This window comes from Saccopteryx leptura, chromosome 6 (assembly GCF_036850995.1).
Source record: "Saccopteryx leptura isolate mSacLep1 chromosome 6, mSacLep1_pri_phased_curated, whole genome shotgun sequence".
In the NCBI taxonomy this organism is placed as follows: domain Eukaryota; kingdom Metazoa; phylum Chordata; class Mammalia; order Chiroptera; family Emballonuridae; genus Saccopteryx; species Saccopteryx leptura.
The window spans coordinates 151830731-151849299 of record NC_089508.1 but is presented as its reverse complement, the minus strand read 5'-3'; the positions used below and the strand labels follow the sequence as shown (position 1 = coordinate 151849299).

At 40.6% G+C, this 18569-nt stretch overlaps 1 protein-coding gene across 5 annotated transcripts in view; it reads left to right on the top strand.

The window, feature by feature from the left end:
* UIMC1 (ubiquitin interaction motif containing 1) overlaps window positions 1-18569 on the top strand; it is a 153935-nt gene that overhangs the window by 92891 nt on the left and 42475 nt on the right. For all 5 annotated transcript variants that reach the window (XM_066342608.1, XM_066342610.1, XM_066342609.1 and 2 more), the window contains one exon: window positions 6693-6846. In XM_066342608.1, coding sequence (XP_066198705.1) covers window positions 6693-6846 — 154 coding nt within the window. The remainder of the gene's footprint in view (window positions 1-6692; window positions 6847-18569) is intronic.

Genomic DNA, 18569 nt, shown 5'->3' with positions numbered 1-18569 from the left:
CAGGGATATACTGCATTTACCTATGCTGCCATCTTGACTGGAAGTCCAAGTTTATATCTCTGATGAAGATTCTTAATGTATATTTTTCATATTTGAGTATTACAAAACACTTAATTACCAAGAGTTCTTTATTATTTTTATTTTAGTGAGAAGCGAGGAGGTAAAGAGACAGACTCCTGCATGCTCCCTAACCAGGATCCACCCAGCAAGCCCAATAGGGGGCGATGCTCTGCCCATCTGGGGCCGTTACTCTGTTGCTCAGCAACCGAGCCATTTTTTTAGCTCCTGAGGCAGAGGCCACAGAGCCATCCTCAGCGCCTGAGGCCCCCTCTCTTGAACCATTTGAGCCATGGCTATGGGAGGGAGTGAGGGAGGGAGAGAGAGAGAGAGAGAGAGAGAAATAAAGAAAGAAAGAAAAGGGGAGGAGAAGCAGATGGTCACTTCTTCTATGTGCCCTGACTGGGAATTGAACCTGGGATATCCACACCATGAGCTGACACTCTACCACTGAGCCTCCCAGCCAAGGCCATGGTATGTAATCATTTCAGTTTTTTTATTATTCGTGTGTGTGTGTGTGTGTGTGTGTGTGTGTGTTTCTGAAGTGAGAAGCGGGGAGGCAGAGAGACAGACTCCCATGTGCTCAACTGGGATCCACCAGGCATGCTCACTAGGGGGTAATGCTCTGCCCATCTGGGACGTTGCTCCTTTGCAACCATAGTTATCTTAGCACCTGAGGTGAAGGCCATGGAGCTGTCCTCAGTGCCCGGGCCAACTTTGCTCCATTGGAGCCTTGGCTGCAGGAGGGGAGAGAGAGATAGAGAGAAAAGAGAGTGGGGAGGGTGGAGAAGCAGATGGTCACTTCTCCTGCATGGCCTGGCCAGGAATCGAACCCAGAATTTCCACACACCTGGTCGACGCTCTACGAGCCAGGGCCAACCAGTCAGGGTCAATTCTTTTTTTAAAAGATTTTATTTATTCATTTTTGAGAGGAGAAAGAGAGAGAGGGAAAGAAAAGGAGAGGAGGAGCAGGAAGCATTAACTACGTTATGTGCCTTGACCAGGCTAACACGGTGTTTCAAACTGGCAACCTCAGCATTCCAGGTTGATGCTTTATCCACTGCATCACCACAGGTCAACAAGAATTCCTTTAAAGAATTTAAAGTCTTTAAAATTTGTTGTTGTGAAAAGTAGCCTGAGAATTAAACTAATTTTTTGTGGCAATAACAATTTTGGTTACATTTGTGTATACTGTACTCTTATTCTGAGTACTTTAAAAAGACTTCATTTTCTTATTCCTTTTTATATTCTAGGATTTTTGAATACCTTTTTTTTTACAATAAAAGTTAGATCTCCCCCCCCCCCAAAAAAAAGTTAGATCTCCCCCCCCCCCCCAAAAAAAGTTAGATCTCCCTAGTTTTTTCACTGCAGGTAACTGGGTAGAAATTCTGCTTTCATGAATCATACACACTGCTTGGTTCTCTGGAACCTGATCTGTTACAACTGACAGACCAAGATTCCCTGGTGCTGGTAGTGGTAGGAATGATGATGACACTCCCTGCAGCAGAGCAGCTCAGGACAGATTCTGCTAGAAAATGTCAGAATAGCCTCAGGTCCTTTTTCTCAGGAGGGACTAGAACCTTCTAAATGGAGTTGGAGAAACAGAGTGCTATTAACACAGTCATCTTAAAGTATAGCCTAACCAGGCAGTGGCTAGAGCATTGGCCTGGGACTTGGAAAATCCAGTTTCAAAACCCCAAGGTCACTGGCTTAAACACAGGATCACTGGCTTGAGCAGGGGATCATAGACATTACTCCACACCCACTAGCTTGAGCCTAAAGGCTGCTGGCTTGAATCCCAAGGTCGATGGCATGAGCCCAAGGTCACTGGTTTGAGCAAGGGGTCACGTGTTCATCTGGAGCCCCCCAGTCAAGGCACATATGAGAAAGCATTCAGTGAACAACTAAGATGCTGCAAGTATGAGTTGATGCTTCTCATCTCTCTCTCTTACTGTCTTTCTGTTCCTGTCTGTCTGTCTCTCTTGCTAAAAAAAATTCAAATATAGAAGAAACCTTACAAGTCTTTAGTTAATCAAGGCTGATTTCTTACCCATCCATGACTGCAGAGTAGACAGTTCTTTGTTTGGGATAAAGAGCATGAACCCTATTTAGAATTTATAGTGTATATGTCTGCACCACTACACATCAAATGGATGGAATTGCATGGCCTTTCTCACATTGAATGTCGTCCTTTCGAGTTGCTGTTTGCTGATATCGGTGTATGTCTCTAGCCTGAGGAGTTTCCATTAAAAGAAGTTAGAAATACTGTAGTGTTTAAGTCATTGAATGATCACTTACCTAGTTATAAGTCACTTTACTAGAAAGATAGAATCTGTACATTTTATATACACAAGGATGGTATAAGGGTTGTGGAAGCTTGCCTTTGGAACCTGTGTATAGGATCATTTGTCCTGAACTTTCTTGTTTATTGGAAAATGGTATGGAAGAATGCAAGTGTAGCTTGAGCATTGGAGATAGAAGACATGACTTTGAATACCAGTCCCATCACTTAACTCAGTGATCTTGGGGAAATTATTTAATTAATCAGTTTATTCATTTATATAGCTGATACTTATAACTAGTATACTTGGGTCCAGTCATTGTTTTAGATTCTTGAGACATAAAAATAAATAATAAAAAAAATGGTTTCTGTCTTCAAAGAGTTTTGTTATGGGAGAAGACATATATAAACAGAAAACTATAATGTGGTCTGACAAATGTAGAGAGATCCCTAGAGCATTAGGGGAGCACAGAAGAGGAATGCTTTTCTGAATTTCAGTTTTTGAGACATTTACTGAGTTTCTCTGAAGGTTAAATTAGATGAAGAATATAAGACCACACAGTAGAGATGTGGAACCAGTTATTATTTTACTGCTTTGTAATATATTGCGGCTGTTGAGTGACATTACCTTACTAATGATAGAGAATTACTTGACGTATTTGGAATATCTGTAACCCCTCTTGATTTGATTTCCTGCGGTGGTCAGGTTCCTTTTGAAATGTTTTCTGAATTATCTTGCCTGAAAGTTTCTCTTAGTTGGGGTCTCAAATAATCTGTTTTTACAAGAGTTAATGGACATTATTCAGGATCAAATAGTTGGTTTAGTCAGTTGGTTTTTAAATAATTTAAAAAGAAACCTATGGTAAGAAGGAAAATAGCTAAACAGATAGCTTTCTTAGCTACCCATGAGATGGGAGGGGTGGGGCAGGGAGTTAGTTATTTGGAGGACATACTCTTATTTTCACTGGGTCCATTTCTTGAGTTGAAGTTTCTTTTAGGCCAGAAGGTAAGAGACCTTTAAGAGATCAAGCTTTGATGTCCAACTGCCTCTAATGGTTGGATAGTATTTTAAAAGAAGTAGAAGCAACCTGACCGATGGTAGCACAGTGAATAGAGTGTCGATGTGGGACACTGAGGTCCCAGTTTTGAAACCACAGGTTCACCAGCTTAAGTATGGGCTCATCCAGCTTGAGCATGTGGTGACCAGATTGAGTGTGGGATCATGTTGAGCCCCTGGCTTGAGCCCTAGGTCTCTGACTTGAGCAAGGGTTCACTGGCTTGGCTGGAGCCCCCAGTCAAGGCACATATGAGAAGCAGTCATTGAACAACTAAAGTCCCTTTATGTCTCTCTCTCCCTCGCTCGCTTAAGAAAAAAAAAAAAGCAGTAGAAGCAGTTCTGCAGAGACTTAATCCCTGACTACTCAGTCCTAATAAAAGTTACTTTACTTGTATTTTTTTATGAGGTTCCTCATTAATAGTTAATATTTAAATAGACCATTTTAATGGTGCTAGAAGAAAATCTTGTTTTAATATAAAAATGTTCAGAAACTTGTGTTACCTATGAATGTGATTGGAAGTAGTCTTGTCTTCAAAATAAGACTATAATAGACAGACTACTCCCTCTTGAATACATTAATAGTTGAAGGGACATTTTCTGCATTTTCTGGAGCTGGTGATGCATACAAAGGAATATAGTGCTGGGTGTGAGTACTGTGACATTCATGTGGTATAATTCTGTGCTTAGTGAACTTTAAAAGGCCAAGTAACTGCTCAATTGACTCTAACTTTCAGTAACTCAAGACTACTGCAAATTATTGAGTATATTTGATTTTCTCCCCTCTGCTCAAACAGCTTTGCGTGCAGAAGATGACTTTTCATTGTAAAAATTGTAAACAGGTCCTGGCCAGTTGGCTCAGTGGTAGAGTGTCAGCCTGGCATGTGGATGTCCTGAGTTTGATTCCCTGTCAGGGCACACAGGAGAAGTGACCATCTGCTTCTCCATCCCTTTCCCTTCTCTCTCTCTCTCTCTTCCCCCCCACAGCCATGGCTTGATTGGCTCAAGCGAGTTGGCCTCAGGCACTGAGGATGGTTCTGTGACTTTTGCCTCAGGCGCTAAAAAATGGCTCAGTTGCAATGTAGCAACAGCCCCAGATGGGCAGATCATTGCCCCCTAGTGGGCTTGCTGGGTGGATCCTGGTTGGTGTGCATGAGGTACTTTGTCTCTGCCTCTCCTCTCTCTCTAAAAAAAAAATTATAAACAGAGGAACCTGGATTTGTAAGAAGCTCAGTGACTAAGCATGGAATAAATAACACCTAGAACTTCTAGACCCTGCACTTTCTAGAGAAGAATTATGTACTGTAACCTTACAGTCTCCCAATATCCATTAGAGTCAGCTTCTGGAAGCAAAGTAGAAGGGGGTGCCTTTTGCTTTTGCCACACTGTGGTGAAATGGAAATACAGAAGGTTTGATGTTATACAGGCCTGAGTTCAAGGGTAGATCGCCTGCTTACTCACTTTGTGATCAGTAGGTTACTTTGCCTTTCCAAGCCTCAGTTTCCTCTTCTGTAATACTGGAGCTAGTAATACCTTTAACAATTGGATTGTTGTGAGGGATGGATATGGAAAATGCCTGGCCAAGCATGGCATAGTATAGGAACTTAACCACTGTTAGTTCCTTTCTCAGCTTCCTTCTTTTCTCTTTCAGAATATGTCTTTTTAAGTACAAGGCACATGTGTTGAAAACATTTTCAGACATTTGTAGAAACTGATTGACTTGGTATATAGATGGCTTGTTTCCATCTCTGCTGGATCACATTCACAAGCAGTGGATTTTAGGGATGACCTCAACTTAGAGGAAAAAAAACAAACACAAACCCATTTGGCTCAGAGCTCAAATTATCTACCCATTGCAGTTTTGGTCCCTTTTTGTTCTTGTACCAGAAGTTGGTTTTTTCCCTGTAGTAAGGTATAATGACAGCCCAGGTGCTCCTTGCTCTTACATGGAAGCAGTAGCGATGCAGGACAGTTTCACATTGATTGGGAGGACATGCTGTCCTTTGAAGCAAGTGTTAGGCAGTAGTGCTGCAGTGCTCAGTCATACTGTTAAATTAATCACTGCAGAGCTCTCAGTTCTGACCTGTAAAGGTAAAATAAAACTGCCTCTGAGAGACCCTGGCAACTATCAGGAAAATGATGACTGTAGGGCATCGAGAGGAACAAGAGAGATAAGGTATAGAAATGGCTTCAGCAGAATTATCTTAATGACTTTTCTTTGGCCTTCTTAAATATTTGGGTCTTAGTTGTATTTTCTCTCTCAGTCCAAAAGTCATAAATAAAACACAAGAGATGATATGTCTCACTGGTGTAAGCTGAGACCTGGGTTATTAAATTTTAGTTGTATTGTTTTTGCGTAGAGCTCTTTTATTTTTCTAACTCCTTATATATGTCATGTATATATGTCAAGTCCATTCTTTTATGAGATTCAGAAAGTGTATTTAAGATGCTGTTGCTATATAGACTGTTGAAACACTGCAGACACAGAATACTGACCCAGGGAGAACAGCGCCTTGCAGTGTGATAGAGAGGAATGCCCTGTTTTTGGAGCCAAATAATCCTTGGTTTGAATTTTGGCTCTGCTACTTATTTGTTCTGTAACTTTGAGCAAGTTGCTTTAATGTTTTGGACAGTGCTTTTCTCATGTGTAAAAAAGGGTATGTTAATACCTTTGTTAGGTTGCCTCGAGGATTAAATGAATATTACATGCAGAGTACTTAGCACAGAGTGGGGTGGCATTGAATAAATTATGTTATTGTATCTCTCAATCATCAGTCCTGAATTTGCAAACTGATTGATATCATCTCTTTGAAAGTAAGTGAAGTATGAATAGAGTTTCTTGCAGTTCTTTGGGGGAAAATTATTTTATAAAGTAAAGCTGTTAAAATTGCTGTTTGTAGCCCTGGCCGGTTGGCTCAGTGGTAGAGCGTCGGCCTGGCGTGAAGGAGTCCCGGGTTCGATTCCCGGCCAGGGCACACAGGAGAAGCGCCCATCTGCTTCTCCACCCCTCCCCCTCTCCTTCCTCTCTGTCTCTCTCTTCCCCAACCGCAGCGAGGCTCCATTGGAGCAAAGATGGCCCGGGCGCTGGGGATGGCTCCTTGGCCTCTGCCCCAGGCGCTGGAGTGGCTCTGGTCGCAACAGAGCGACACCCCGCAGGGGTAGAGCGTCGCCCCCTAGTGGGCGTGCCGGGTGGATCCCGGTCAGGCACATGCGGGAGTCTGTCTCTCCCCGTTTCCAGCTTCAGAAAAATACAAAAAATACAAAAAAAAAAAAAAAATTGCTGTTCGTCATGTTCTTCAGGTTGGTAACAGGGAAGATGCTGAGAAGGAAATACCTACTTCTACCTTCTCATTCAGTACCAAGATATCCTGCCCACTATGTGACCAGGCCTTCCCACTCACAAAGATTGAGCGACATGCCATGTACTGCAATGGGCTGGTAGAGCAAGATACAGGTAAGGACTTAACTGTCCACGTAATGGTTTTGTAATTTTATACAATACAGTGCAGGAAGAAGAGGCAGTTCTTCAGAGTTACAGTTGTTTTTATTTGTTTTGTTTTTTATATAGTTAATTTTTTAGTACTTTTCATGTTCTTTATTACTTTGGCAAAAATGTGATTTTGTGGCAGATACCTGAGGAGAAGGGAAAGGGGAAAATATTTTATGTTTTAATGTTTCAACTTGTTCTTTGCCATATGTAGACCAAATTCACTATAATTCCATGAACCTTGCATTTCAACTTATATATTTAAATATTGAGACTGCTATGGAACTTGAGGAACTAAGTTCTAGAATTGCTTTTTTTTTTTTTTACAGAGACTGAGAGTCAGAGAGAGGGATAGATAAGGACAGACAGACAGGAACAGAGAGAGAGATGAAAAGCATCAATCATCAGTTTTTTGTTGTGACACCTTAGTTTTTCATTGATTGCTTTCTCATATGTGCCTTGACCGTGGGTTTTCAGCTGACCTAGTAACCCCTTGCTTGAGCCAGCGACCTTGGGTCCAAGCTGGTGAGCTTTGCTCAAACCAGATGAGCCCGCACTCAAGCTGGTGACCTCAGGGTATCGAACCTGGGTCCTTGGCATCCCAGTCTGACACTCTATCCACTGCACCACTGCCTGGTCAGGCTAGAATTGCTAATTTTTTATTTTTTATTTTTTTTATTTTACAGAGACACAGAGAGAGAGAGTCAGAGAGAGGGATAGATAGGAACAGACAGACAGGAACGGAGAGATGAGAAGCATCAATCATTAGTTTTTCATTGCGAGTTATGACACCTTAGTTGTTCATTGATTGCTTTCTCATATGTGCCTTGACCGTGGGCCTTCAGCAGACTGGGTAACCCCTTGCTCAAGCCAGTGACCTTGGGTCCAAGCTGGTGAGCTTTGCTCAAACCAGATGAGCCTACGCTCAACCTGGCGACCTTGGGGTCTCGAACCTGGGTCTTCCACATCCCAGTCTGACGCTCTATCCACTGCGCTACCGCCTGGTCAGGCTATAAGTTAGGATTTCTGAGAAAGAAAAGTATTTGTTATTTTTTATCTTATTTATTAAATAAGTAAATACCAAAACTTACAATTTAAGTAAATTTTTTATTCTTTTTCTGATTATTAAGTAGTTCATATTTACTGTATTACTACTACAAATAACAACAACAATAATAATGGCTTACATTTATGGAATACTTAAAATGAGTCATTTGCCATTTACATAAGTAGGACCATGACATCTGTATATTATTCTGCAACTTGTCTATAAATTTAGCGTAAATTTAGATCTTTCCATGTGCAGGTAATTTTTACATAGTTGAGATCTATTTTGCTTTTTCTTCTTATAGCATAAAATTTCCTTTATGAGTCAATAAAAGTTACTGTAAATATTTTTAGTGCCTATGTAATATTTTGTAATCTGAATTGCCTACATTTACTTAACTATTGTGTATTTAGAATGCTTTAAGTTGCCATGTATGTACATGGCACTGAACCTCTTAAACCTAAAGTTGTCGCTATATTTTGGGGTTATTTCCCAAAGATATACTTCTAGTTTGGGTGGTAGTAAGAAAAATGGGTGCTGGAGTCCAATCAATCTGAGCTTGAGTCCCATCTCTGTCACATATTACAGTGTGCAACCTGTGCTAGCTTCCAACTTCCCTCTATGCATCTGTCAAGTAATAGTAATGCCTTATTTGTTTTTTTGTGAAGTTAAATGAGATATTTTAAAGAAAATGTCTAGCACATAGTAAGTACTTAAAAATTTTCAGCTGCTGTTACTACTCCCAATAGTGAATTACTGGCCAAAGATTCTGTCATATTTTTAAGGATCTTTGTGAATAGCATTGTAGTCTAAGTACAATGAAAAGTGAAGATCTAAATCTGGTCATCAACGTCTTTTAATTGAAGAGCACTGAAGGCCTAGGATTCTAGATGCAGTTTTAATTTGACATAGCTCTTTAGTCTGATTTTTTAGCAGAGAGTACCAGAATTCTGAGGTTGGGCATTTGGTGACCAGAGAGGTAAGAGACTGTCTTGTGTATCTCACTGAACATGCTTACCCAACTGGTATTAATTGTCTGAGTCAACAAACTTACACAGCATTGAGGTCCAAAAATAAATGAATTTAAGAAGCTGAATGTCCCTTGAGCTCTAGGAATAGATGAGCTTTTTCTGGTCGGAATTATTAAAGAGTAGTTTAGAGCAGCTCCTACTTATATATTCCAGAATAATATCTGATAGTTTATGCTTAAACAGGAAGCTTTAGTATTCTTTATAGTTAGACATCTTTCAGCTATATAATATTTGCCTTTTACAGCCTGTTCTTCCTTACTGGGGTGTGGTGAGGTAACTCACAGCCCCCGATATTTGCTGTTGAGATGGATTCAGGCTTGTTTCTGAATTTTCTCAAACCAAATATAGACTTATACCACTGGAACAAGGTCATTCTTATTGAACTTGAAAAGCTGACATCATCAGGTTTGGGTAATGTAGAGTAAGACTTGCATCATCATCCACTCAGGGAAAGCCTTTCCAGTTCTCTTTATTCCACTGGGCCAGCAGTCAGTGACCCTGTCTAATACCACTTAATTGGATTTGCACTTTGGTCTTGAGAACTGCTTCAGACATTCTGTGTGTTTTGTGGTATAACTGGAAGCTTTTTTAATTTTGGCACTGTATGTCTTATAGTTCTGATCCAAATTTCATAGGGAAACCTGTCTACCTAAAATTAGAAAATTGATTCCTCTCTATCACCTACTGCCTTTCTACTTAACTTGAATGCTTCCAGATACTTCTGGAACACTTTTTTTTTTTAATGGTGCTAGACCTTATGTGGGGTTACTAAAGAAGTTTAAGACAAGATTAATGCAGTTAAGGAGCTAGATGTCTCATTGGGGAAATAGGCGTTAACTTAAGAAGTGAATGATTGTACACCCAAATGAGTGTCCCTGACTGTAAGTACAATAGGAAAAAGAAGAGCTGCAGTGAATAGGGATGATGTCTCAAAGAAGGTGGGCTTAGCCTGGGCCGTAAAAGGCTGAGCAGGTTTGATTAAACCAATAGGAGAGTAAGGGGCCCTATATCCTCTTAAAGGCTAGATAAGATAGAAAGCAAGGGAAATAGCACTAAACAACAGCTTCCTTTTAATCTTTCTAGTTGTGTTAGCTTGCTAACCTAAATTACTCTTTCTGGTGACATTTTAGGCCCTATGAGAGAAGTTGGAGGAGGGAGTCCTCCCTGGAACTATCCCACTCTCGGCTTACTCCTCTGCTTTCCTAGGAACAGAATTTGAGGCTGCAGGTGGGGTGGCAAAGTTAGAGGAATTATGCAAAGCACCAACTAGAGTGCCTGGCATAGGTTCTCAGTAAGTTTGCTCTGTGTCTGGTTTCTCTACCAGCTTACCTGTCTCATCCTTGACAGAGACAGTAGTGATTGTTTTGGTTCCTCTCAGCTTTATATCTTGAGACAGGCCAGGCCCTCAGCCTAATTTTATCTTTGGTTTAAGGAAGCCTCTCCTACTATGTATGGAGTGGAAAGAGTTACTTTGGAAGATACATAATCCAAGCTGGAAGACCATTAACCCAATGCCTAAGGGTATGGAATAAGAGAGAGACCTCCCAGAGTTAAGTGTCCAGCTTTCGCCTCCTTTCTGGTTTCCTCTGAATCTGATCCTAGCCATGCTTGGTTTGGCTGTGTGAAAAAAATATTAATTAGAGTCATTTACATAAAGTGTCTACCTTTTATACCATTTACTGTGCAATACAATAACAGTTATGCATATCATTAAATATATGTCTGATTAACTTTGTTATAAGTTTTATGTTATTGTAATATACACTCTGGTTAAGTTGGCTCAGTCTGCTCACTCTATTGCTCCATGACATGGCTGTCTATTCACAACTATGGAAAAATTAGAGGGAGTGGTCTTTAATGCATTGTTTAAGAGGAGACAATTTACTAAATTAATCTAGGTTAGTACAAAGGCAGGTTGCCTTTGCTTTCTGCAAAATGTCTTTGTGGCCATTTTTATTTAAACGTCTAAGAAGAATAAGACTCTTCATTTACTCATTCAATAAATATTTATTGAATAACTACTTCATACCAGATAGAGTAAACAGAATATACAAAGTCTCTGTTCTCAAGGAGTTTATATTCTAGTAGTGGGATACTGACAATAAACAATATGTTAGGCCTGACCTGTGGTGGCGCAGTGGATAAAGCGTCGACCTGGAAATGCTGAGGTCGCCGGTTCGAAACCCTGGGCTTGCCTGGTCAAGGCACATATGAGAGTTGATGCTTCCTGCTCCTCCCCCCTTCTCTCTCTCTCTCTTCTTTCTAAAATGAATAAAAAATAAAAAAAACAAAAAAAACCCCCAATATGTTAGTTGATGATAAGTATTTTGGAGAGAAAAAGAAGGCAGAGAAGTGGGGGATACGAAGTCTGAGGTCTGGTGGTAGCAATTTAAAAACATTCCCTTGAAAAGGTGACATTTGAGCAAGAGACATACATAAGAAATGAGGGAATAAGCTAAGAGGGTTTTGATTGGAGGGGAGAGGATGGTGTAGGCAGATGGAACAGTAAGTGCAAAGACCCTGAGGTGCTAACAGGCTTGGTGTGTATGAGTAATGACAAAGAGGCCAGTGTGGCTGGAGTGGAGTAACTAAAGGAGGGATAAACAGAGACCAAGACATGTAACTGGCAAGAGGACAAGTGAACAGGGCTCTTAGACCATAGTAAGGACTTCTGTTTTTACTCTGAGCAAAGGAGGAATCATTGGAGGGATTTGAGCAAAGACTGAATTAATATTTGAGCAAAGGGTTACTCTAGCTGTTGTATGAATAGATTGTTGGGATAGGGGACAAGGGTGAAAGCTGGGAAAACAGCCAACATTTTATTTTAGCAAAGTGATAGAGTGAAAGAAACATGGGCTGTGGAACTAGTTGGAGGTGTGATACTGTCTTCTGGGTAATATTTGAGAAATTACCTTACCTCTTTGAGGATCAGGTTTCTCATTTATAAAATTAATTTGACATCATCAGGATTGTTATGAGAATCAGAGGCTTAATAAAGTCCCTAACCTTGCGTTTAGCTTGTAATAGGCATTCAATAAATGGTAGTTACTGTTATTATTGAATTTTTTTTTGCCCATGTAGTCTTGGTGAGGTCTGCTAATACATAAAGGATAAGCCATCAGCACGGTAGAGATAAGGGAAAGATGAAAGGTGGGAGAAAAGCAATGTGAGAGTCCAAGTGGTAAGAATAAGCTAGTGAGAAATAGATCATGAGAGAGCCAGGGGTCACTCTGTCTGCTGTAGCCCCCTGGTCAAGGCACATATGAGAAAGCAGTCAATGAACAACTAAGGTGCCACAAATGATGCTTCTCATCTCTCTCCCTTCCTGTCTGTCTGTCCCTATCTGTCCCTCTCTGTCTCTCTCTGTCTCTGTCACTCACACACACACAAAAGTATTTTATTTATTGATTTTTTTTTTTTTTTTTTTTTTAGAGAGAGGAGAGAAAGAAAGGTGCAGGGTGGGGTGGAGCAGGAAGCATCAATTCATACTAGTTGCTTCTCATGTTCCTTGAATGAGTAAGATTGGGGTTTTGAACCAGTGACCTCAGCATTCTAGGTAGATGCTTTATCCACTGGGTCTCGACAGGTCAGGCTATACTATATATTTCTTTGATTAGTAATAATGTTGAAATTATTATATTTTTTTAAAAGCCTGTTTGTATTTTTTCTTTTAAGAATTGTTCTCTGAACTTTGCCAAGTATTGGTTTTTTAGTATTTTTTTTATCAGTTTATATGAGTTCTTTATAAGGCATTTGTCTTTTTCTTCAAAGGTGCTTTCCAAATTTTTTCCACCCACCCATCAGTTTTGACCAAGTTTCCAGATATATGCAGCCTGGGATGGCAACCCCCTTCTTGTGTGAATGTTGTTAAAACTTTTATTTCTTGAAGCAAAAGCAGTGCTGATCCTGCAGAAAGATTTAATTGGTGTGAATATGGGAAGAAGAGTATTGGAATCTATGCAAATTAAAAGGGGAGTGGGCAGCAAGGAGAAAGGTTAAAGAATTTTTTGCCATTAATGATAGTAGGAGGAAGCTAAGAGCTAGAAGAAGGTGGTGGTCTGATACAGGGGTTGTCTTAATTGTCTTCTGAAAACTTCTGTTCTACCTTTCTGTGGCACATTTCCTCCTAGCAGCTCCATGCTGGTGCATTAATAAGGTTGCTGTACGACATGGCCTGTGAAACGGCAGTCCGAATGCAGGCTGTGTCTTCCTGAGCCCTCAGTGCCTTCGCTGTTCCCATCTTGTTTTTCTTAGCATTGACCATCTTTGCTTACTTCTGCTCACTGTGCCATGCTGCTGAAGAGCCAGGCCTCAGGATCTCTTTTAGCAGTTTATTTCTGCCAGATGTGCTTTTACCTTCCTTGAAAAATAAAATAGCTCTTACTAACACCTGAGTTAATATCCAGAGCATTATATATTGAAGGAATATTAACAGCTAAAAACCACTTTAAAGAAGTTCTCTCACTTCATGATCTAGTCATACTTTTCAATTTAGACATCTAGAGCAGCGATTTTAAACCAGTGTGCTACAAGAATTTTTAAAACATGCAATAACTGACTATTTAGTCAGGACACTGACCTCTTTTCCCTTAGATCGTTAAATAAAAAAATGACAGCAGCCAACACAGCAATAGCTTTCTAGTGTGAATGAATCAAAATTATACCTAATTAAAAAATAAAATTTTGTCTATTGATATTAGAAGAGAGAGAGAAAAAGAAGGAGGGGAGGACAGGGAAGCATCAACTCATAGTAGTTGCTTTCTGATGTACCTTGATCAGGCAAGCCTGGGGTTTTGAACCAGTGACCTCAACATTCCAGGTCAACGCTTTATCCACTGCACCACCACAGGTCAGGCTATACCTTTTTTTTTTAGTCAGACTGGCAAAAAAATACATTTTTTGGTGTGCTGCAGAATTTTAGTAATTAGTTTATGTTGTGCCATGAGATTAAAAAAATTTGAAAATCACTGATTTAGAGCATTTTAAGAAAGAGGAAAGGTGAAAGAATTAATATTAGGTCAGTCATCTCCATTAGAACTGTTTTAGAACCAGTCAGGACCATAATTACCTTAGAGGGTAAGTGTTATTATCTCCAGTTTACCTAAGGAAATTGATATCAGAGAGATTTAGTACTTGTCCAGCATCTGACAGTTGCTAAGCAGCAGAGCTGGGTCCCATGGCCAGGTTTGCCTGAGACCAGAGCTAGCATTCTTCTTCATTGTTGTATTCTGTCTTCCTATGTGTAGAGACGGAGAAGGGCAAAGTCTGAGGAGACCATAGAAGCCTCAGTCAGTTTTAGGAGGGCAGAGTACTAGAATCCTTCACCCTTCAATGCAAACATGAAACCTTATCTGATCAGAATTGACCTTATCAGCTTTTCAGTTACCTGCAAGAAACAGTTTGATGGACTCAGACTATTTCCTAGTAAACTGAGTCAGTGTGACACAAGCCACGGTAGAAATATGTGCAAAGTTAAAGGATTAGATGAATTATCAGAATTAGTTCTGTGGTGGCTGTGGATGGAGATTGACCATTTACAGACTGACTTCTACTAAGGAATTTTCTAAAGGCCTAATATAAAGGAAACTTGATAGCAAGATATTATATTTCCATTAAGCAAAAGAATTTAATTTGCCAAGTCTTTATAAATCATCTGATTTTAACCAGTAATAGCTACCATTTATGAACAACTGCTGTATACTAGGAACTGTGCTTTTTGTATTTTTTTAAATTTTAAGTTTTTCATTAAGAAAAAGAAGCATTAATTTAGTTGTTCCACTTAGTTGTGTACTCATTGATTGTTTCTGGTACATGTCCTGACCTGGGGGTGGAACCTGTGACCTCTGGTGCACTGAGCTGACACTTTATCTACTGAGCCATCCAGCTATGGCCTTTTAATTTTTCAAGTAGAGTAGGAGAGGTATAGAGACAGTCTCCCTCATGTGCCCCAAATGGGATCCACCTGGCAACCCCTGTCTGGGGTGAATGCTCTTCCCATCTTGGGCCATGCTCACAACCAAGCTATATTTTGTGCCTGAAGTAGAGGCTCGAGGAAGCCATCCTGAGTGTCTAGGGCTGATGTGCTTGAATGAATCGAGCCCTGGCTGTGGGAGAGGGAGGGAGAGAGAGAGAAAAGGGAAAGGGTCGGGGAGGGGAGGAGAACAAATGGTCATCTGTCCTGTGTGTTCTGACCAGGAATTGAACCCAGGATTTCCACATACCCACTTGATGCTCTACTGCTGAGCCCAGGGCCTTTGTTTTAATTCTTACAACAAACTTTTGAAGTAGATATTATTCCACTTTTATAGAAGAGGAAACTGAAGCTTGACAGGAAAACAGTTTCCCCAAGATCACATTTTTAGAAATTAGCAAGAGCTGGGATACAGAACCAGCTTTAATTCAAAAGTTTATGTTCCAAAGAGTCATCTATGAAAGTTCAGATTAAAAAGAAAGCTTGAGAATACCAAATCCAATATGATAGTCAGTATATTGTTTTAAGAATTTGCCTGACCAGGTGGTGGCACAGTGGATAGAGTGTTGGACTGGGATGTGGAGGACCAAGGTTCGAAGCCCCAATGTCACTGGCTTGAGCATGGGCTCACCTGGCTTGAGTGCGGGCTCACCAGGTTGAGCGCAGGGTCGCTGGCTTGAAGCCCAAGGTCACTGGCTTGAGCAAGGGGTCACTCACTCTCCTGTAGCCCCCTGGTCAAGGCACATATGAAAAAAGCAGTCAGTGAACAACTAAGGTGCCACAATGAAGAATTGATGCTTCTCATCTCTTTCCCTTCCTACCTGTCTGTCCCTATTCTGTCTGTATCTGTCACAAAGAAAAAAAAAGTATGGTAAGACTAAGTGATATAAGAACAACATAATGATAACAGTTTTGAGAATAAAGGGTGCTTTTTGTGCGGAGACCAAGGATGAGGGATCAGGAAGAAGCACACAGCTGATTGGTTTTGGTAATAGTCTAGTTCTTAAGTTGGATGATTGGTTTGCATGTTTATTCTTTTGTACATATTATAAAACATTTTTAAAAGCTCATGTTTGTATTGTAAAATACAAACATTTCACTTTCATGGGAAACTTGATAAAGCAGCGACTAGTACAATTCTGTTTTCTTCATATGAAACTCATTTAGTATTATCTTAATTTAGACTCTGATGACAAGATGCAATCACTGGATAATATTATACCTAAAAATCAAAAATCTGGATTGTTGAAATCTCCTTGACTCTGATAATTTTTTTTATTGGTATTTTTCTAAACTGAGAAGCAGGGAGGCAGAGAGACAGACTCCTACATGCGCCCAACTGGGATCTACCTGGCATGCCCACCAGGGGATGATGCTCTGCCCATCTGGGCAACCGGAGCCCTTTTAGTGCCTGAGGCAGAGGCCATGGAGCCATCCTCAGCACCTGGGTCAATTTTGCTCCAGTGGAGCCTTGGCTGCAGGAGGGGAAGAGAGAGACAGAGAGAAAGGAGAGAGGGAAGAGTGGAGAAGCAGATGGGCGCTTCTCCTGTGTTCCCTGGCTGGGAATCGAACCTGGGACTTCCACATGCCGGGCTGACTCTGTACCGCTGAGCCAGCTGGCCAGGGCCTCATAATTGTTTTTTTACAGTTGTTGTGGTAAAATCTGGATCCAGCTCCTACTCTTTCGGCTGCAGATACCAAGATGGCAGCAGAGTAGGCAGATGCACAGACTCCCAGCTCACACCACCAAACAGGATTACAAATTAATTTAGGAACAATCAGTGTGAAAAAGCAACTTTGGACTAAAAGAACAGGTCTCAGGAACAAAGGTGGGGTGAGACTGAGAGCCCAGAAGGGCTCTCATTACAAGGAGAAGAGCAGAAAATATCGATCACAGCCACTTGCCTGGGGACCTGGGAACAAGGTGGGCTGAGAGGACTGGCTTGTTTTTCAAAAGGAAACGGGAAAGAGAGACAGATGGTGACGGGCAGAGAAATGCATGGGATGACCTGAGAAGCTGACTCATCCAGTGCAGAGGTGTCCATAGCTGGGGTATGGGTTGATTCCTCCATGCAGCACAAGCCAAAAGTGGTTCTGGGTGACCCACCTCCAGAAAGTTCTCCAGCTTCAATCGAGCAACAAGGCACAGCTGAAAACAGGAAGTGGGGAGGAGGGGCAGTAACTCAGGTCTCCATGGAAATCTGAGATATACCTCCCCCTACTGAAACAGAGAAAGCATCCTGCCCCTGGAGAGTAGTTGGCAGAGTCTCAGAGTTTACACCCACCACATTCCTGGATACATTTTCAAATAAGCCTGAGATCAGTAAACAAGATTACAACCGAATTAAGAAAACTGAGAACAAAACAAACAAATCAAGACTTCAGAGTGGCTCTACTAAGCAAGGAGACCACAACTGAATCAGAGAAAAATGGGAAGGCAGAGAAGCATAAGTCATATGCTTCAACAAGATAAATCCTCAGAAAAAGTCATGGATGAATCGGAAGTAATCAAATTACCGGATGCAGAGTATAAAATAATGATTGTTAGGATGTTTAAGGATCTTAAAGCTACAATGGATGGACTTAATGAACACCTCAATAAAGAAATTATAAGCATCAAAAAGGACACGGAAATCATAAAGACAGAAATGACAAACCCAGTAACAGAAGTGAAGACTACACTAGAAGGAATTAAAAGCAGACTGGATGAAGCAGAGGATCGAATCAGTGACTTAGAGAACAAGATAAGTGAAAGCACAGAAAGAGAAAAGAAAAAGAAGATTAAAAAGTCTGAAGAAACTCTTAAGAGAGCTCTGTGACAACATGAAGAGAAACAATATCCACATAATATGGGTTCCTGAAGAAGAAGAGAAAGAACAAGGACTAGAGAAGCTCTTTGAAGAAATTTTAGCTGAAAATTTCCCTAAATTGATGCAGGAGTCACATAAGTTTAAGAAGCAGAGAGAACCCCTTTAGAAAAGAACCCAGAGACCCACACCAGGACATATCATTATCAAAATACCAAAGCGAATAGATAAAGAGTATTAAAAGCTATAAGAGAAAAACAATCAATCATCTACAAAGGAACACTCATAAGGATGACATCCAACTTCTCAACAGAAACACTTGAGGCCAGAAGGGATTGGCAAGAAATATTCAAAGTAATGCGGAACCAGAACCTACAAGTAAGACTTCTTTATCCGGCAAGACTTATCATTTAAATTGAAGTAGAAATAAAAAGCTTCCCAGACAAAAAAATAAACTCAAAGAATTCATAACAACCAAACCAGTGCTGCAAGAAATGTTAAGGGGCCTGCTGTAGACAGAACAAAGCAGGGGTGGGGGGGAATATATATATATATATTAAAAGAAGAATATAGATTTAAAGAAAAAAAGGCAATAAACAACTACATATCAATAATAACCTTAAATTTAAATGGATTAAATGCTCCAATTAAAAGATACAAGGTAAAAAAAAAAAAAAGATACAGGGTAGCTGAATGGATAAGAAAAAGAACCAGTACATATACTGTCTACAGGAGACCCACCTCAAAACAAAAGATACACATAGCCCTGGCCGGTTGGCTCAGCGGTAGAGCGTCGGCCTAGCGTGCGGAGGACCCGGGTTCGATTCCCGGCC